The 21,627-nt window shown below is 44.5% G+C and overlaps 1 protein-coding gene across 1 annotated transcript in view; it reads left to right on the forward strand.

The window, feature by feature from the left end:
- GMI1 (gamma-irradiation and mitomycin c induced 1) overlaps window positions 1–21,627 on the forward strand; it is a 309,165-nt gene that overhangs the window by 102,331 nt on the left and 185,207 nt on the right. The window contains exons 19-22 of the mRNA XM_087395876.1: window positions 11,836–11,908; window positions 12,025–12,201; window positions 15,141–15,293; window positions 15,425–15,446. Coding sequence (XP_087252002.1) covers window positions 11,836–11,908; window positions 12,025–12,201; window positions 15,141–15,293; window positions 15,425–15,446 — 425 coding nt within the window. The remainder of the gene's footprint in view (window positions 1–11,835; window positions 11,909–12,024; window positions 12,202–15,140; window positions 15,294–15,424; window positions 15,447–21,627) is intronic.

Below are 21,627 nucleotides of genomic sequence, written 5' to 3' on the forward strand. Positions count from 1 at the left end.
CAAAAGACACAAACTAGAGCGTCTCCTTCAGTGGCACATTCGATTGTGTGACTTTGCATGCCTTTGCACTTCGTCTGACTACAAGCACAAGCTCAAGAAGAACCTTTTCTACATTCTTCTTGACTTTCTTAGCCGCAAAAAAGAACTGGGGCCCCTTGTTTCTTGCTTGCGTTCAGTGAACCCATTGCGTGCACCACCGATCTCTCTTTCAACGACACGACTTGCGCAAACTCAAATGCTTCGTGACCTCGTGACAACTACGAGATACTACGTGCACAAGTTTCAAGCAATGAAACATCTCCTAAAACAAGAAACCACAATCTTAGGAAAAATAGTTGACTTCTTTTTTGTGATCGAGTTCCAAAACAGAGGGAGTCAGCATGATCATGGCCTCATATGGATAGAGGGTGCCCTAATATACGGTAAGTCTTCTGATTGCGACGTTGTGACATTTGTGGACAAGCACATGTCCATCAACATTTCAAAGCTTGCCCTGGAGAACAAAGACATACAATGGCAAAAGCATAAGAAGACATGCAAAATAAGAGGACAAGCGCTTGATGTCTTGAGGAGACACAGGGTGCACGATGGAGATGAGGACATGGCTGACCTTACTCTTTACTTACCCAAGGTGGATCACCCCTCCATTGAAGAACTTCCTAGAACCACTTATGAGGTGGAAGGCTTATCTTGCAGGGGAATGCTCAGACAGGCACCAAGGCATCAAAGGAACATAACACCTACCGACTTCACATTTCAACCAGTGCAAGAGAACACACCAGTTGCTTTTCTAGCATCTTGGTTAAGAGAAGTGGAGGGGGACTTTCCCCTTGAGGATACTCCTGCACATACAGGATTAGGCATGGGTGAGCCAAGTACCTCCACATCCCCAAGTGTTACCTCGGTTGATGAGGCACGGAATTGGCAGTACCTCAACATCGAGACCAAGGACCACCTCGGCATTTGAAGGTCGCTAGTTGGGTTTGGGAACATGATTATCTTCTAGTAAGAGTGGGCAAAGACATCCAAAAATTCTTGGAAAATCAGTTGGTCCTACAAGGATCTGAAGGGGGTGCTAGCTGAGTTCATGGAGCATCGCATAGACTTATACCCAGATGCAGACCCCGTGATTTTTTTTTTTCAAGAAAAGTACTTCATTAAGTATGAATAAAAACCGCAGAGCAAGCTCAAGTGCGGGAGTACATCATGTCAAGCATGAGAAAAAAACAGCTCAAAATGAGCAAACAAAAATCCCGGGTGGCGGCTGAAAATGCCACCTCATCCTTGAAGGAGAGTCAGAGAAGAAAGGACAATCCTTCCAAACTCTGAGAAAAGCAACCCTCTGAGCAGTAGCAGTCCTGGAGGTTTCCTGTATGTTCGCCCAAATGGCCATTAAAGGGTATATAGTATCTGCCCAGATACTTGCCATAGTCTGAGAAGGGTGAACCTAGGATCCTTCAAAGCCTCTGTATCTGGCTCTCCAAATATGCCATGCTGTGATATTAGCTAGAAATTCCCAAGATGTGTCTACAGAAGCGTGGGGAGCTCTAAATGGAGTAAATGGAACATCTCGGAGGGAGCACGACTCCACAAGATGTCGTCGAACAAAGAAAGCTGTGTTCGTGTCATGTCCCTCAAAGAAAGCCTGTGGACCAGTGATTGACAACCAAGCAACTGATCGCCAAGTCATGAAGAAGGGTGCTCTATAAAAAGTGCAAAGTATCCTAGCAACACCCTTCCAAACCATCCTCACCTAAGTGCACTCCCAAAGGCAGTGCTGCACTGACTCAACTGGTGAGTGGCATCGAGGACATGTAGGGTCAGCCGCGAACCTGGATCTCCAGAGGTTCACTGCAATCCCTCCATGAATAGTAAGCCAGATGAATAACGTGATTTTCCTATTCCTGAGGGATTTCCAAAGTCTCCTCCAAAAGTTTTTCTGCATCTCTGCAGAAATCTGAAAAGTATCCCAATGAGGAGCTCTAGAGGGCCTCGAGCCCCTACAACTGAGCTGGAATCTCCTGGCATTTCTAATCGTGTAACGAAAGAAGGGGATGCTCTTCTCTCTGTTCCCTGCAACTATCCACTCCCATTCCCCTGGATCCCACTGCAAGGATCTGATAGGGGAACCTCCATACACCAAATACAGCCAAAGCCTCCAAGATCCAATACCCAAGAGAACGGGGTCTGGATCAAGATACCACTGTGAGTCTCTACCCATCTCCATGTATCCTGCAATCCTGACAGGCTGAAAAGGAGCCTCCAAAAGAATGTCCTCTAAAGATCTGTGGAGTCTGCCTCCTGCATGAACCTGAAAGACAAGGGTATCCTCATGTGCATCCCGCAAGGCTATAACTCGCAGAGGGATACATGTCCTCGAAAAAGCCCCCAACCAGGTGGACTCGGAAATAGGAAAAGGGTATGTATCCATCCACTCCACTGGTATGGCTGCATCTATCTGCTGCATCCTGGCTGCACTTCCTCTGAGGTGACTAACTGAACGAGCTCTCTGATCCTCTGGAAGCATTCTGAAAGCTTTCCAAGCACCCCACCGTGGATGCAGGTCCCAACTCCCATCTAGACCACTGCATATAATGTGACATGCCCAGTGATTTGCCATGCTCATCTAGTATGCAATCATTCCACATGACGGGCTGCCTGTCAATTTCTTCATGAGAGGAGGGTGGAACTCTCAGAAGAGTACTTCTGAAGCTGTCCCAAGCTTTCAGAATGGCAGCCAGGAGAGGGGAAGTAGGAGATCTGAGACGGGCTGACGTAAAGATCCATCTAGGGCCGTCCATCCAATCTCCTCCTAGAGAAGGTGTGCATGTCTGTATACTGCGTAAGAACAAATCCTTCCAAGGCTCCTGACCAGGCATCAAACCTCTGACCACCATCTTGTAGAGCAAGGCTCTACACTGCAAGTCTGGATCAATAATATTAAGGCCCCCTTCCTCAGTGGGTAGAATAAGAGTCTCCCAAGCCACCGTGGCTATCACATCTGAAGTGCTGTCTAATCCACTCCACAAAAAATTCATGATAGGTCTCTTGAGCTGAGTGATACTGCTTGTAGCTCGGCACTAACAAGAGCAAACAAACCAGGCTGTAGCCAACAGTACCTCGTTTACAACCACCACTCTGGATGCAAGGTCAAGTTTGGTCGAACTCCAAAATAGGAGTTTCCTCTTGGTGCTCTCCAACACAGGAGCGAACTGCTGTGCTGGAGAAATGCCCACCCAACTTGGCATCCAAGATACCTGACGGAGACACTCCTCTGAATCCAAGTAAACCCAATATCAGCACACCAATCTGGAGTGTCCTCATCACTAATCTGGAGACAGTGGCAGGTCATGCTCTATACTCATTCACGGACAGATATAGTGGGTACAACCAACTTCGAGTCAGAGAACAGGATCATCCTAACACCACATTTGTCAATCAATGGGGGATATATGCTAATTGAATGATGCCGTTTGGGTTATGTAATGCACCCGCAACATTTCAATGACTTGTTACCAAACTCTTCCAAGAGAATATAGGCCACTTTCTTGAGGTCTTTCTAGATGACTTCTCCATTTTTAATGGTAAAGCCACCTCCCATCTTGATCCATAATACAAAATGATCATCTACACAAGTGAAGATGGGTATTATAAGTGCAGAGAAGCCCGCTTGTGCTTGAACCTCGATAAATGCTTCTTTCTGGCACTAAGAGGTGTTCTCCTTGGTAATATTGTTTCTGTTGAGGGGATGACTACCGACCCAACCAAATAGAGGTGATAATCTCATTATTACAAATGAATTACCCGAAGCAGGTCTTTTTGGAGTGACATCACTACATGATGAATGCTTGTTTGCGTGGACTGCTGTCCATGGTCCACGGGTGGCTTCTCTGCAGGTCTGACTCCAGCGAAGAAACGAAAGAGGATCATTCAAGCCGCTCCCTTTAAGTTGACTGCAGGTCAATTGTACAAATTGGGAAAAGACCATATCTTAAGGTGGTGCGTGCTCCCTCACGAAACACAAGCTATCCTTGCGAAAGCTCACTCAGGCATGGGGGGTGGTCATATGGCATCAGAGGCCAGTGCTAGAAAGATAATGCGCGCGGGGTTGTGGTGGCCAAAGTTGTTCCAAAACTGCTTTGCTCATGTACGCCAGTGTGACTCATGTCAAAGAGGTGGACCAAAGCCTCCCCGATGGGAGTACCTTCCCCTTGCATGTGGATATTCTTGCTATTGCCACCTTAGGTTCCCACACAGTAACTATGACCTCCATTCCATCTGTGGCCGTTGTACATCATGAGTCGCTAGTGGCACCAGGTCATACGGTGGAGGTTGTACCTCATGAGTCACCAGTGACACCAAGGGATACGGTTCGTATAGTCACATTGGGTTCCATGGACTAGCCATCTGGGAGTTGCCATTGGTCTTTCCTAGTGTAGGTCTACCCCATGCCTAGCCAGTGACGACATGGCCTGTTCTTCAGAGCGTCACACCTCGTTTCACAGGTATTCTATCGGAGACCACCAAGGATACTGTCTTTGACAGCGGGTTCCTTGGAGGAAGCGACATCAGGCCTACATGGAGTGGCATCAGGTATTTCGAGGCTGACCGCGGTTGTAACCTCTTGCATGGACACTACTCTCACACATGCTGTTATAACCACCTGTGTTCAAGATCCGGCAGGCCTCACCGGACCCCACCTTGGGCTAGATTTGAACCTGGCTCTAGGAATTAAAACTCAGGCGATTCCTCATGCTTCTCAGGGGTTATTCACATTTATCGTCAACAGGCCCCCCTACACACTCTGCATTATAGAGATGGGAGCACACTCGAGGTAGACCTTCTGGCGTCTACACGTAAAGGACAGGTATTTAAAGGGGGGAAATTGCCGATGTTAGCTGATTGTCCACCCTCCATCAAAATGACACCGTATATAGCTGTTTCTTCATGCCCATCCTTCTCCAACGTGTCCCTTATAGAGCAACAAAATGCAGACTATAGGAAATTGCTATCCATTTTTCACAAGAAATGCTCTCCTATCTGCTTGGAAGAGGAGGATGTCGACCATATCTTCACCATTCCTTTAGAGGAATCCCTAGCAGAGAACTAGTGGACTTCAAGGGCACCGACTTGTTACGTGGACTTGGATCATCTGGCCCCAGTGGAGAGTCTGAAAAAAGTAGAAGAATGCGCTGTGCCAGCCATGTTTGAGGAGTTGGGAGATGTGATAAATATAGTAGACCGCCTGAATTTTAGTGACAGATATGTCTGGGTGAATAGATCCTTACATCTAGCGCAGCGCATAATGGATGACACCTTCACCCAATTGGGAGCCGCACTCTTTAATTCAACGGGCTATACACATAAGCTGGTCTCCTAGCAACTTCATCACCATCCCTCTACGTCTATCTTCACGACGAGACTATCTTCATCTTCATTGTTTCTCCATGCTTGTTGATCTGCAAATAGGCCTAGCCCATTCACCTTTCCCTAAATCTTCTTCTGACGCGTGGTAGATAAGCCCATACTAGGGTTAGATCGCATAAGCTTGCGCTGACACACTCTCAAGAATCGGGGCTCTAATAAGAATGATCTTAGGCAAAGGGTCATTCAGCAGTGCCATGATAGCCTATGTGCTAGACATCCAGGTGTCGAGAAGACATGTGATCTTGTTTGTTTTCTTTTTGCTGAAGATGAAACAAAAGCTTATTCATGAATATGTGACGCGATGTTTATCATGTCAAGTAAGTAAGGTGGAGGCCAATGAAGCCACTTGGCCTTTTGCAGCCCTTGGAGATACTATCAGGGAGAGGGGAGAGTATTTCCTTGGACTATATTGTTTGTCTGCCTACGATACAAGGTGGATATGATTCTATCCTTTTGATGGTTGACCTTCTTACCAAGATGGCTCACTTCATTCCAACTAGAGAGTCTATTAACTACCCCGCAAGTTGTAGATTTGTTTATTAAACATATATTTCGTTTGCATGGGCTACCTAGATCCATAGTGTCAGACGAGGATGTTAAATTTACCAGTCATTTTTGGATTGCAGTGTTTGAGGCACTAAGGACTGAGTTAGGAATGAGCAGTGGGGATCATTGTGAAACAGATGGTCAGACATAGATAGTGAACCAAACTGTAGATGATATGCCTAGAGTATATATCAACATACATTGGACAAGTGGTTATTATTAGAGTTTTACAATGATAGAAAACATTCCTCTACAAGAATGAGTCCGTTTGAATTAAACTATGGCTATAAACCACCAAATCCAACCACCGTTGGGATACCTTAGAAGGTGCCTAGTGTCCCGAATTGTGTTGTTCACATGAAGGTGCACCTAGTGTTTAATGTTTCTCGTCTAAAACTCTTTTTGCACCCAGGTGACTCAATAATCGAAGGTGTCGTTCTGTTTTAGGAGATAGAGAATAATGCAAGGCACAAACAAACAAGAATCTTGGACGGAGGTACAACGAAAGTACGCAATCAGGAAGATACCCACGGTGTTAGTTGTATGGCATGGTTTACCTCTATCTGAGGTGATCTAGGAACCCATGTACTAGATGGCATTCCCGAATTTCATCATCGAGGACGCTGATGCCTAAAGAGAGAAGGAATGTTATTTATGCTCAAGCTGAGGTAACATGAGCTTGGAAGGGTCAGTTGGCATTTTTCCTTTAGAGGACCGATAATTGTAAATGATCTGCAGAATTCGGTTCGGTTGGTTTGTCTCACCTCTTACCCACATCCACATCTTTAATGGACATTGAAGGAAGTTTTAGAGTTTTGAATTGCAGGTGGAATCTTGCTAATAACAAACACCTGTGGAAAGCCAGGTTTGAAAGAACTTGGCTTAGGTCAATCCCAAGAAAAATGTCTTCTCTTCAATGGTTGATTTTGCATATAGTTGGATGTGCTTATGCCAGGGGAGCAAGGATTGGAAAAGATGAGCCCATCACATACTTCAGTTTTGAAATTTTGACAATATCAATATCACTTATCATCTCTCTCACTTATCATCACTTATCGTTTCTGCCGCTCACATGTCGTTCCCTGCCACATGTCATTCGTCTAGTCCCCCACCGGTTGGTCTTGTTCCTTGCAACGGTTGGTATGACGAGGAGTGTAAGGAACTCCGCAGGAAACTTCACCTTGAGACCGAGGAGAAGTCTCCCCTCCTTGCCGAAACCAAGAGAGACTACAAGTGGTTGGTTAGGTGCAAGAAACGCCAATTTCTAGCCCGGAATGAGGAGGAGCTGAGAAGCTTGCTTTTCAGCTGTGACTCCAAGGAATTCTGGAGAAAATTCCTCCGCTCGAAGTCTCAGAGCCCCCTCACAGATCCACGTGTCTGGTCTGCATATACTTCAGCTCTATACGATGTTCCAGATCAGCCAGCCATCGATTTATCCCATTCCCCTAGGCCAGCTTCATCTAGTCTCTTCACACCAGAGAGTGTCCATGCAGCAGTCCACCGATTGAAGAACGGGAGAGCTAAGGATCTTGATGGATTGCAAGCGGAGTATGTAATCCATGGGATTGATGCCTTAGATTTTGTTCTTTCCCGTCTCTTCAATGAGTCTGTTTGTACAGGCCTACCACAGCCCTGGTTAGGCAATACCATAGTACCTATACACAAGTCGGGGGACCCTATGGAGCCGTCGAATTACAAGACCATCATGATTGGCCACGTTATGGCCAAGATCTATGCATCAGTTTTGGAAAGTCGTATAAATGACCATGCCGAGACGACAGGACTCAGAGCCAGAGGGCAGGCTGGATTTCGCAGGGATCATTCGACACTTGACCACATCCTCACACTCAGGGCACTGATAGAGGAGGCGAAGTCACGAAGGCAACGGCTTTATTGTTGCTTCGTGGACTTCATGAAGGCATTTGACACAGTTCCGCGATTCAGATTGTTTTAGAGGATTCGCCAGATGGGCTTCAGTGGAGAGATACAGTGGGCTATCATGGCTTTGTATGAGAGGGTCACTGGTCGGGTTCGGACACGTGAGGGGCTCTCAGAGGAGGTATGCAGTACGATTGGGGTGAAGCAGGGTTGCCCGCTCTCTCCTACTCTCTTTGGATTATATATTGATGAGCTAGAGATGTTTGTACAGATGACAGGCGGTGTGGGCTCTACTCTCTCAGGATCCTCCATTCCTATCCTCTTGTATGCGGATGATGTGGTTCTCATTTCCTCTACTGCTCAGAGCCTCCAGGCACATATTGAGGCACTCCACAGGTTTTGCCAGGACAGGGGGTTGACCGTAAACCTTGGCAAGACCAAGGTTATGGTTTTCAACACCTCTGATCGTATTTACAGCACGGATGAGTTTTGCTTCACTTATGACGGACAGCCCATTGAGCTTGTTAGAGAGTACACTTATTTGGGGGCAGTTTTCAGGGGACCGGTCTTCACCATGACATATGCAGCACGAGATAGGATTAGTAAAGGGTATGCTTCGTTGGCTCATCTTGAGCGTCAGTGTTTTCAGTCCCACTTTCAGCATCCCGATACGAAATCCTTGCTTTTTGATACATTGGTGAGACCAGCTGCGATGTATGCAGCTCCTTACTGGGCAGGAGACCTCGGCGCTGCAGATTGGAGACGAGTAGAGAGGTTACCGATCATCATGTTCTCTCGGCTCATTAGGGCCAAGGCTACAGTTTCGCACGAGATCATGCTAGCAGAGTTTGGAGCTACTCCCCTTGCATTGGATGCAGCGTTTCAGTCGGTCATGTATTTGCACAGGGTTAGGGAGTTTGGAGACTCAGCAGCAGACAGAGCTCGGTTGCCATGGTTAGCACTTGCATCTTCTATGGAGTTGGCACGATCTGGGGCCCGATACTGCTGGTACTTCAGACTCACTAGGTGGCTCACATCTCTTGGACTAGACATGGATAGACTGCCTCCCTTCCGATACAGCATAGATGCCCCTCATCTCGAGTTGACTCACCACGAGCTTAGCCAGGTCACGAGAGCAGACTTGCTGCAGCTTCATACGTATCGCACTTGGATTTATCCCAGGCAGCTTCCGACGAAGATGGCCACATATCGTGACCACTTCCTTCGGATCTCAGAGGATGGATTTGTCATTCCACCAGGCTATACAGGTATCCACATGTCCCACTCACTGAGGATTGCCCTTGGCCAGCTTAGAGTCTCTTCGCATCAGCTCGAGATAGAGGCTGGTAGGATGCGACGCATGGAGGATGGACGGCGACCAGGCCGAGAGACAGGATCTGCCCTTGTTGCACCATGGGAGAGGTGGAGTCAGAGGAGCACTTCATTTGCAGATGCCCGCTATATTATGAGCTCAGAGGTAGATTCCAGTGTCTCTTCACGGATGGCTTTGGACCTCTCTCACGAGTGATGGACTACGAGGATCAGCATTGCCTAGCTCTTTATGTCAGGGAGGCCACTATGCTTCGACGAGACTACCTCAGAGACCATCAGCACAGACCGGAGCGTGATAGAGCCCAGCCTGATAGAGCTCAGGCACACGCTATACCAGAGGACAGAGACCAGGAGGAGCACGAGGAGGTCAGAGCTGACACAGGACACATGCCTCCACCCTGTGGATGTACATATGAGATAAATTGTAGACGCCGCAGGATCTTGTTACATAGGGGACGTACTCGCCGCTTCATCTCCAGACGATCCAGGATGATGGCAGCTTTTTGGAGGAGACTTACTCATGGAGATCTCGCCCCACCAGCCGCTCACCTCACCTTTGCTCAGATTTGTACTCTCATAGCAGGAGGCAGAGTCGATGGACAGGATTTCCAATATTATTTTGGTTCTCAGACTCCGTGACACCTGGACTTGTATCTTTGCATTGGCATATTGTACTCATCCCCCCATTTTGCACCCAGGGGCGGTTTCCTTGCATCTAGTTTACTTTGTATTTAGGCTCAGATTTGACATTATGTACTTTCACTTGCATTGTATTGCGTAGCACTTAGATGATATTCGACGATGCCTCTTCTTCGTGGCACGTTGATTTTGTGCTATCTTGTATGCAGAGTTCTTGATGTCCCATGGGCCCATTTTGGCCTTTAGTGGACAATAATACACTTTCTTTCTTTCTTTATTTCTCTCTCTCTCACTATACTCACATCCAGAAAGCATTTAGCTCTCTTCTCGAGGGACATAACAGACTGGCTGATATGCTACATAGCGGGTCACCCCCAGCTTTAGGAACGTTTGTCTATAAGCTTTTCAAGTACAGGAACTCACCTAAGACATAAAGGTAGTTTCTCTTAATACTCTCCCCTCCAAGGGAGGAGTCTTTGTGTACGAGGATTTTGTATTGCTCAGGTCCCATAGGCCGATTTTTGGTCTTCAGAGGACGATAATATATTCTTCTTCTTCTTCTTCTTCTTCTTCTCCCCCCCCCCTTTCTCTCTCTTTGTTTTAGCGTTGCTCAAGCTCAACAACCCAACCTAAGATCAAGCGTTGCTCAAGCCTCTCCATTCCAGCAGCTCCAGTGTCGCTCAAGCTCCAGCATTGCTCAAGCCCAAGCTTCAATATCCCTCTATTCAGGCGTGACGACTCCAACAATCAAAGCTCAAGTGTCACTCAGGCCCTTCGTTGCTCTTATCTCTCTCTCTTCGCTCTAGCAGTCCATTGCCACTCAACAGCCCGTCATCCTCTCCAACAGGCTGCCATTCAGCCCTGTTTCTGCTTCTATGCCAGCTCGTCAGCTAGGGCTTTCTTCTCCTCGTGCATCATACAAAACCAATACATGGGAATTATGTGACTTACCACCAAGATAGAAAACCTTTGCAACTTAATGGATGTACATAATCAAATGGAGCAATTCCATCCTGGCACAAGTCCTCCTCTGCTGCAAGCTTCCCATAGCATTGTGAGATGTGGCACATGATGACATGAACATCTTGAACAAGAGAGAGAGATTTGAATCTAGAAGAAATGCAAGACAAGATCGGAAAGTAATTTTTATTATTGCATGGCAAAACACTAGATACAATAGGTTGCGGTGGTTGCATGCACTCTACACATAATGATCTTCTCCTAAATTGACAGACTCCCACTATTGACTCACAGTTACTAAATGAAAGGCATCACTCACGGTGATTTCGAAACAACAATTCCCCCCCACTTAGACACTAAAAGGAGCCATGAGATTAGAGGTCAAACCAGTGCACGCATCTATGCATGTACATGGGTTTGGAGTTCTTCTCCTTAGATGATTTATCTTGTACATGTTTGAGGCCATGTTTGATGCCCATGTGCGCATGTATTGGTTGAGGCCCATGTGCCCACGTCCTTGGTTGTTCAGTTGCCCCATCCACTCCCCAAGTGCAAGACCAAGATTGCAATAGTCAAGGAGAGTGGGGGAGCAATCTTGATATGGATGTGGAGGGTTCCATTGAGCATACTTTCACAATGACTCTATCTTATTGCTAGAGTTCTCTTTCAGCCTTTTATTAAGCAATCCAGCCTGCTTTCATCTTTTCCATATACATCTTGAAGGGAGTCATTGCAAAGTTATTAATATGAACAAAGCAGGTTAACCAAGGAAACTTGTTTCTTAACCAGAGTGCAACACAAATGAATTAAAATTTCAAGCAAGAGCAGAATTACACAGATTACCTTATGATCAGAGGAGGCTATCTCAATCTGATTGTCAATATCAGATGGCCTCTGTTTTTCCCCAAAATGGCATAGCTGTGTTCATTGATGGAAATTAAATTACGTGAGAATGCACTTACATTGCGTTTATTGTATTTGGAGTTTTCTGTATTATCCTCGATGAGCATATAGTCACATATTGTCTAATTGTATACTGTTTTTCACCTTCAGATGGACCTATCAAGTGGACATAGTTTTACAAGTGCACTAAGGAATTTGGGATCTCGAGGAATAGTGCAAGATGGTGAGGACAATAAAGTGTAGTCTTCAATTAATGTGGGCTCACCATAGTGCCTTTTTCTTGATCACTACGTATTTTTCCTTTTACATTCACATCTTTGATCAAGTGATGGTTTATAGGTGTTGCGATTGAGATTTTACGAGGGAAAAAAACTATCACAGCAACTATTCTTGATAAGGAATTCGAGGATTGGGTGAAGGAGATGCACGAATGGTTTGATGAAGAAATGGACTACCAAAATGATCCTGATGCAATCATTATGTCGAATTTGAAGGAGTTTAATTTCTCCCAAGATGGTAAGTAGTTTTTTTACTCACACTTAAAACCACAAAACATATTATTCTCTTCTAACTATTTGCTTGTCTGAACTTTCAGAATGATCTTTCTGTTTCTTTTTGTAACACTAGGAGCAATTTGCTATCTTCATCATAAAATGCTTCAAGAGACATAAAGTAAAAAATACATGGGAAATATTATAAAAAGAGAGGTTTGAGCTCCCTGAATCAGCATGCTCCTTCTTGCCTCAAGCTGAAGCTTGCATTACCTTCAGGAGCACCTTGCTTTCAGCCTCGACTCCCTCTTAACCTTGCCTCTTCCTTTCTTGGAAGTAGAGAACATCGGAGCTGATGATGTTGTGGTTGGAGATCTAGCCTTGCAGATGACATTGATTATGAGGCTGGGGACCCAGCTGAGGATATTTCTTGATGAGGGCTTGGGAACAGTTCCTTGGTGACCCTACGTTGAGGATATCTCTTGATGTGCCTCTCACCAACAAATAATTTCAGGATGCCTTCATGCCCCGTATCTGGGCAAATGTTTTGATTTAGATGGACTGACTCTCTCTTCTTTCAGTTAGGTGTTGGGACCTCCGTTTCACACCTTCTTCAATTTCAGCATTTACCGCATGCCCAAAGGAGGTAATTGACTTTAATTACATATTGTCATCACTCTATTGGGCATGACATGCAAAATTTGAGCAAGAGGCAGGCCTGCAAATGAAATCTGATTGCCTAGTTGATCTATGATAAACAAGACATGCTTTGTGCATGGTAAAAGCATTTCTTATAACATTTTCTCCCTTTTGGCCAATCATAATGACCAGGATATCGCCATACTAGTATTGGGAGGCTACTAGATCCCCCTGCTGGAAGCCACCCTCGTTGCCATCTGAAAGGATATTTTCTACATCTTGCATGCCATACAGCAGCACGATATATCAAGATCTTGAACGACCGCCAAGAGGTGCGAGTGTTTATGCAAGGCTTGGTCTGCGGGTGTTCTCCTTGTATTCATTGAGAAAGGCATTCACTGGATGTATACTCTTCCACCCTGGTTTAGAGATCCGTAGGCCACTAGTGAGATGGGGTTTCTAAAAGCAGGTTGGTGGACAGCTAGTTTTTCTTTCTCGTGTTCTTCCATGATCAATGCTTCACGGATGACCGATTTGTATGGTTTTTTAAAGCTCAATCATTGGTTGGTTTATAAACAAAGTTCTTTTCTCTCTCTTTTAAAAAAAGGGGGAGGGGGTGCAAAATGAAGGGGAGGAAATATTAATGTCAACCTGATAGCCCAAGTATTTGACTCACATGCCTCTCTAAATCTAAGTAAAGTCGATATCATCTCCCCAATCCAGGTGAGGCTCATTAGCGATCCAAAGTCCATCGGATTATTCACTTAATCTTGGTTGCTGCTACAGGACAAAACCTTGACCTCCATTGGTTAAAGGCAATGCCTCGATGAATACAAAGCCAAAAGAAAAAAGTGATTTTTCTATTCATGAGGCATTTCCGGAGTCTCTTTTGAAAGGATTTCTATAGATCAATAGAAATCTGAATATTTTCCCAATGAGGAGCTTTGGTGGGCTTCTAGCCTTTAAGGCTGAGCTGGAACCTCTTGGCATTACTAATCGTGTATTGAAATTTAGGAGAGGCTCTTCCTTCAATGCTGTGCATCAATCCATTCCCACTCTTGGGGGTCCCATTGCAAATACTTTATGGGGCACCTCCATTGATCCAAAGCCTCCATAAGCCCAAGGGAATGTGACCTGGGCTATGGTCTATGTACCCTCTTGGCTCTAAAAAACATTGTTCCACATTCCTTGGGGATCGGTAGCATGGATTTCTCTTTCAAGGACTCATATGTTCTACGAGAGACACGACTCTTTCTTGGGCTCTTTCGATTCAACGGCGCATTTGGTTGAGTCATGTTCTTTGGACGATATTCGTGGCTCGCAGTACAAGCTTGCACTGGTATTTGTGGATACTTCGTCGGAGATTCTAGCGAGCATATCAGCATGGCATATTTGGAGATCTAGATGTATAGAGGATTTGGATGGTTCCCAGGTCCACCCCACACACGCATTGGCAAGTATTTGGATGGACACAATATATACATTGGAAGCCATTTGGGGGGAGCATGCAGGGGTCTTCATGAGAAGCCTCTACCAAGAGGAATGTTGACTTGAGGGAGTGGAGGGGTTCCCCATTATTGTTGGAAGCTCCTATAGGGTTGAGGTGGCACTATCAGCCTCAATCTCGGTTATTTTCTCGCTCTGTTTAAAGGAGCTTGATTTTGCCATCCGATTTCACAATTATCTGTGCTTGGGATATGGGAAAAAGGGTTGTTGCCTCAGCCACAAATAAATAGAGAAGAGGAGCAAGTGGACATCGCAATGGGGTTTGCTCTTGTCTTAGAGAGCATTAGGATTGAAGCTACTTTTTCAGATCTCAAGTAGGCTGGATCTTGCCTCTAAAGTGGTGGATGTTTGGTTTGTGTGCTCGTGTTGGTTCCATTCGCAAGGTTGCACTGCACAATTTAAGAGGCCTATCAAGAATTTTCTATGGAGTGAGTTGGAGGGATTACTGTGATGGCTGCATGGTCTAGATTGTAGACGACATCCAAAGCTGTTTCGACGAGGAGAAGGTTCTTTCTCAGAAATACTCCTTTGAATCTTCCTCTGGCATGGTTTGAAATCTTCCTCTTGGCTCATACAAATTCTACATGGTCTTTGAAATGATGAGTTTTTCATGCTTTGCATGATGTATTTCAACTGGGTTTCACACACTTCGTTGTTTTCCTCATACTTAATAGAAGTCTATTTGTTGAAAAAAAGGAAAAAGTGTATGTCACATTTCATAATACCAGCTATAACTGGCCCACGATTGTGATCTATTGCTCGTTTATTGAAATATCTTATTTTCTTGACTTTATAACATCTTTCTCCTTTCTTTTGCAGTATTCAGAGTATATAAGCATTTGAAAAGAAAAGGGATTCTTTGGAAGCAAGGGATGAGAGTCAAATTCTTTAAAGGAACTCCAGGGCATCAAAATAAAGATTTTTATGCAACATTGGAGTATTTCTTGTCGGAGGGTCTCTCAGAAGATCGAGGTAGTGCATGTTTGATGAAGGAACACTTTTGCCATAATTAATGAATTCCATTTGGAGCTGATAGAGAATGTGGTGCGATTTGCTAGTTTTAAAATTCACAATACTAAGGTTGGTTATAATTCTGTTGGCAGGGAATACCAAAGTAATATGCAGGTGATGTCTCCTTTTTCCCTTCTAGCATTTTGAGGTTTGACAAGAAACTACATTGTTCAATATGAATGGTTCACATCTCACAACAATCATTGAACTGTACTTGAAAACCGTGAATGTTTTGCTGTCTTGGATGGATTGTGATTGGCAAAATGGATAGCTATCACAGCATGGGACAGATGGTTGTGCAAGAATCCTAGTGAAAAATTAACTCATCTTGTCCTTGTAGTTAAGGGTCCTAGAGGCTAGCACCATAATGTTCCCATGAAGTTCCACTCAAGTTGATGCTTTGAAGCTTTCTCACATGGATGTAGGGGATCCATCACTATTTGATGAGGTATCGACAAATCCTGTGATATATTTGGTTTGGGATTTCTAAATGGTATCTTATAATTGATGGTTTCTCTAGAAACTGTAAACATGAAGTGTTTGTGTACTTGCCTATTGCAAGAGCCAAAAGAGGACATGAGAAAGCAAAATGATTAACATATTTTCAGTAATGTGTCTTCGGGGAACAAAACCATATTGCGCAGGATGAAGGCCATCATGCAAATACCCTTTAATAAGATCCACCACCATTTTAGTAACGATCTTGTAAATGACAGGCATAAGGGTAACAGGCCTCCAATCAGCCAAGGATTCACATATTTGATTCTTAGAAAGAAGTTTTACAAGGCCTTTTTTTCCATGAATCCGGCAAGCACTGCTTTTCCCATGCATAGTTAATCATACACAGCAAAGTTGACTTGAGGATATACTGTAAGCAAGAAAGAATTCAACTGTAAGACCATATCATCCTGGAGATTTCCATCTACCACAGGATTTTACTGAATCCGATAATTCTCTTTCAGTGAAATGGGCTAAAATCCCATAACTATCTCTGAAGAGGCAGCGGAAACGTCCTCTGATCTCATAGTACACAGGACACCTGGGGTTGTGAAGGAGGATTTGTTGTCCCAAATTGTATGGAAAAATGATCCACACAAGCTGCAGTAAGTTGGGATCGAAAAGAAGTCCAATCAACATCAGGCATACGGGTCCTGCAAATATTTGTAAACTCTCTCTTGTAGTGCATACTTTTAAAGAATTCCTTCAAAGAGCAACCTTTGTCAAAGAAAGCCCTCTGTCGTGCTCTGGTCTTCCATTTAGCATTTCTTTTGTGATCATTGCTTTACAAGCAATGTCTAGCCTGACATAAAGATGTGCTTTCTTCAAGTGACAAAAATCGAAAAGGACTGAGCTCAGTCAAAGATTGACCTGTATTTTTGGCTCGAGAAACTGTAAGTCTCAATGCCTTCATGTATTCTTTAGCATAATCCCGAATAACTGATTGCATTTGAACAACAAAGGCATCCTAGGCATATTCCATATCAATATGATGCTGATATGAAAGAGGCTGACTGGCATCATGAACCATTTTCTTGTATTGAACATGCTCCAAATGGCTGTTATTCACAATGAGGAGTCTTCTATGTGACAGCCGATCATGCGGTATTTCAGGAAAAAAGATCCGCAACCAAAGAGGAGCATGATCAGAATGCGTAAAGGCATAATCCACCCACAAATTAGGAGTTAGAATGTCACAGTCCTGAGGGTTGATCCTGTACCAACGATCCAATGGAGCCTGATACGAAGACTGTGCATTATGATGGAAAGTAAAGCTGGGCAACAAAAGATGTGATTCCTTCAAAAGATCAGCAAAACTGAATTGCAGCAGTAATTGAGACCAACTCTGCCTCTCAGAGGCCAGCATAGGAGTACGACCTGATGTATTGTCTCCCTGCTGAGGGGTATTGTTGCACCACAAAGAAAAGCATGCTGCCTCCAGGGATATCTCTGCATATCATCTCAAATCATACCTCTACTGCAAGAGGATTGAGGTGCATACACTGAGGCAAATTCTACAGTTACTCCTTGAATAAGACATTGCACAACCATCCATCTGCCTCGAGCATCATCGAAGGCAATAGTGGGTTGAAGATCACTCCTGAAAAGGAATGCTGTCTAGCATAAAAGATATCATAACCAGCAAAATGACCATGCTGTCCAGCGTACATGTGCTGGTTATGCTCTTGTAGAGCCACTATGTTAGGCTTCAAATGATTAAGATACATCTAGACTATCTTCCATTTTCAAGCATCACACAAACCTTGTACACTAAGTGTCAAACAATGTCTGATGACATATTTACAGTTTATGTACATCGAAAGCAAAGCTGACTCAAGTCTGTATTTCCACCTCAGGGTTAAAACCTCTACCCTGAGGTGACAAAGGTTCGTGATGAGAGGACAGCAAACCCACCACATCCTCTTCAGGGAAAAGTGTGGGACCAGCTGTCATAGCAGCCCAAGTAAGGCCAACATCTGAATTTTCTTCAAGAGTATGGCCACTAGATGCAGTGCCATTCCAGGTGCATGGAGGTTATGGTCTTTTGGCTGTGATAGTTTTACGTGGCGTCTGCCAAACATCTTGTAAAGTCTTTTCTTTTCCTTTAGATTGAGAGCAAGAAGGCAAAGAAGTAGGAGCATTGGCATTAGAAACAAGCGGTGCTTTGTCTTTATCCTGTGATGTAGTACCCCAGGTGCGTGGAGGTTATGGTCTTTTGGCTGTGATAGTTTTACGTGGCGTCTGCCAGACATCTTGTAAAGTCTTTTCTTTTCCTTTAGATTGAGAGCAAGGAGGCAAAGAAGTAGGAGCATTGGCATTAGAAACAAGCGGTGCTTTGTCTTTATCCTGTGCAACAAAAACATGTTTATTGTCTCTGGTTTAATGACAGAATCATATCCTTGTTTTGCATCTTGAGGACATCACATCTTGTGGCATCTTCTGCACACACAAGGAACATTGCAAAGCCATATGCCCAAAATTTTTGCATTCAAAACAAGCACTTGCAAACAAGCCCCACTTGAGTTTATAGAATGCACGTCCCATAGCCACATTGTTAACAGTGACAGAATGGATTCAGGTGTGGGATTATTAGTATCCCACAATATGCAAAATCGATTTGAATTCCCATTTGGTCTCGGAGGACAAACCACTTTGCCCAAATAGGCTGCAATTTCGGGCAAGAGGAAAGCTAAACACTGTTACTGAGCCACAGTCAATCCTGTTTTCTTGGTTGAATAGGAGGTTGCAGATGCCTATCCATGCACAGATTGATAGATTTTGTGTGGATGATTGGGCTTTGGTTAGAGGTGGGGAGTATGTATTACACCTAGGTTGTCCACTTCCTATCAGGAACTTCCTATGGAGCGGGTTAGATGGCACCTCAAATGTTGTAGCCAAGGTGGCTTGGGAGACCCTCATTCTTCTCATAGGGGAAGGAGGTCTCAATATTATTGATCTGAACTTGCAGTGTATGGCCTTGCTCTACTAGTTTGTAGTGAGAGGATTGATGCTTGGATAGGAGCCTTGGAAATATTTTTTCTTACACATCATTCAGTCTTGTATACCATCTCACGGGGAAATTGGATGAACAGCTCGAGATGGATTTTTACTTCAGCCCGTCTCAAATCTCCCTCTTTCCCTCTCATGGCTACCATTTTGAAAGCTTGGGGCAGCTTCAGAGGTACTCTTCAGAGAGTTCCACCCTCCTCTCACGAAGAAATAGACAGGCAGCCAGCCATGTGGAATGACTCTATATTGGATGAGCATGGCAGATCACTAGGAGTGTCACATTATATGTAGTGGTCTAGATGGGAGAGGGACCTATTTCCACAGTAGGTGCCTTGGAGGCTTTTAGGAAGCTTCTAGAGGATCAGAGTCTCTTATCAGTTGGCGACCTCAGAGGAAGTGCAGTTAGGATGTAGCAGATAGATGCAGCCATATCAACAAAGTGGATAGATACAGATGACATGTCTATCACAGAGTCCACTTGGTTGGGAGCTTTTATTAGGACGGGTATTCCTTTACAAGGTATTGCATTGCGGGATGCACTTGAGGAGATTCTTGTCTTTGATGTTCAGTCGGGAGGCAGACTTTTTAGATCTTTAGATGATTTTCTTTTGGAGGTTGCCTTCCAGCCTGTTAGGATTGCAGGTTACATGAAGTGGGGCTAGGACTCACACTGGTATCTTGATCTTGATTCTGCTCTCCTAGCACTTGGGTCTTGGAGACTCTGGTTATATGGTGGTTCCCCCACCATTAGGTTCTTGAAGTGGGACCCAGGGGAATGGGAGTGGATTGATGAAGGGCACCGAGAGAAGAGCATCTCCTTCTTTCGTGACAGTCAGAAATGCCAGGAGATTTCAGCTTAGCATTAGAGGTTGGAGGCCCTCCAGAGCTCCTCATTGGGATTTTTAAGATTTCTGCAAAGGTGCATAAAAACTTTTGGAGGAGGCTCTTGAAATCCCTCAGGAATAGAAAGATCACTCTCTTTTTCTATGCATAGAGGGATTACAGAAAACCTGTGGAGATCCAAGTTCGAGGCTGGCCCTACTTGTCCTCGATGCCACAGCAATTGAGTCGATTCAGCATTGCCTCTGGGAATGCAGATAGGCGAGGACGATCTGGAAGGGTGTTGCTAGGATTTTTAGCATATTTCATAGAGCACCCTTCTTCATGACTTAGGGATCAATGGCATGGTTATCTCTTACTACCCCTCAGGTCCACTTAGGTGGCCGATGCATTCGCCAAATAGAATTAGCCTTATCTGAAACCCAAGGCCGAGGCAAAAGGATTTTATATAATGTAGCACTGTAATCTGAGATAGCCTCAAAGGACAAAAGGAGGACTCACGGGAAGTCAAAATCCAATCCTCCGGCTATCCTGAAGTTCCAAAGGAGGATTTGGGACAAAAGGTGAAAGCATACAATTAATTTTTTTCCATAGAGGACGATAATGAGATCCCAAGCCATACCGTGTGGCTTCGAGAGAAAAAGGTAAAACAGTTCATCATCATGAATGACATCCGCAACAGAAGTAATTCCTTTGAAAGTAATAAAGTAGGAACCTCTACGTTCTTGTAAGGCCAGCGGAGGGTGGAAAGCTTTTGACTATTGACGGCTTTCAGCCCTCAAGGAATTTCCTATCAGAGAATTGCGGCCATGCCATTCCAAGTGAGAAAGGGTGTGCTTCCAATCAAGAAGCAAGCTGGAGACCAAGGGACAACCAGGCAATGTACCAGCAAAGCAACCAAGTAAGAAGTCCCAGGTTGCCAGTGACCAAAGGTAGAAGTATTGATTTGCTGTAGCAGAGAGCGAATCATAACAGCCCAAGGCTGATCACCTTGCATAAATTACAGCAGCATTTTTCCTTTGTGAGCAAGGATGTGCACCTGATATAATGATATTAAGACCTCCATGCATTTTTGGTGAACATAGTCGATGCACAGAAAGCAGTCTTAGACTTTTCCGGCCATGCTTAGATCGCCAAAAGATTTCCATGACTACAGAGATGAAAGAAGCAAAATCCGCTTTAGTGAACATGATCAGAGGCAAATAGAATTGAATATAGGCCACTAGAATGGACTTCCCTTGGAAGATGCACCATTCCAAGTCCCGAAAGAGGGTCTCCTAGGCGAGATAACTTTTCTAGGAGTTTGCCATGCTTCAGTCAAAGTTTTTTCTCTCACCTGTGGTTGAGAAGTAATGGGCACAGAAAGAGGAGTATTATCATTCGATGCAACTTGTGTTTTGCCTTTTTCCTTTTCAACAAAAACCTGTCTAATTCCCTTATTCTTCATCACAGAAGAGGCATTAGAATTCTTATTCTGAAGCGAGAGAGATTCAGCCTCCAATGGCACTTTGGGAACACGTGAAGGGCATTGGGAAGCAAGGTGCCCAAATTTCTTACATTCAAAGCATGCACCTACAAATAAACCCCATCTCAACTTATTAAAGGCACTGCCCATCGAAACGTTGTTGACTGTAACAGAATATGATTCTGGGGTCGGATTATCAGTGTCCCACAAAACACAAAATCTGTTGGAATTGCCATTTGGTCTCGGTGGACAAACCACCTTACCAATGGAAGCTGCAATTTTTGGTAAAAGAGAAGCCAAGCATTGGAAAAAGTCGACCACTTCTACCCATACACGACAGTGGTGCCGAATCAAAGCCTGATAATCCCTGATAGGGGACCAAGGCAACACATGGACCATCTGCTCTCCATAAAAGAGAGGAGAGTGCTCCAACAAAATTTGTTCATGCTCTTCATCAGTCATGATTACTTCAAGAAAAGCCCT

Source organism: Dipteris shenzhenensis, chromosome 24 (genome assembly GCF_047967505.1).
Source record: "Dipteris shenzhenensis isolate YYH24624 ecotype China chromosome 24, Dip_SZ_1.0, whole genome shotgun sequence".
Taxonomy (NCBI): domain Eukaryota; kingdom Viridiplantae; phylum Streptophyta; class Polypodiopsida; order Gleicheniales; family Dipteridaceae; genus Dipteris; species Dipteris shenzhenensis.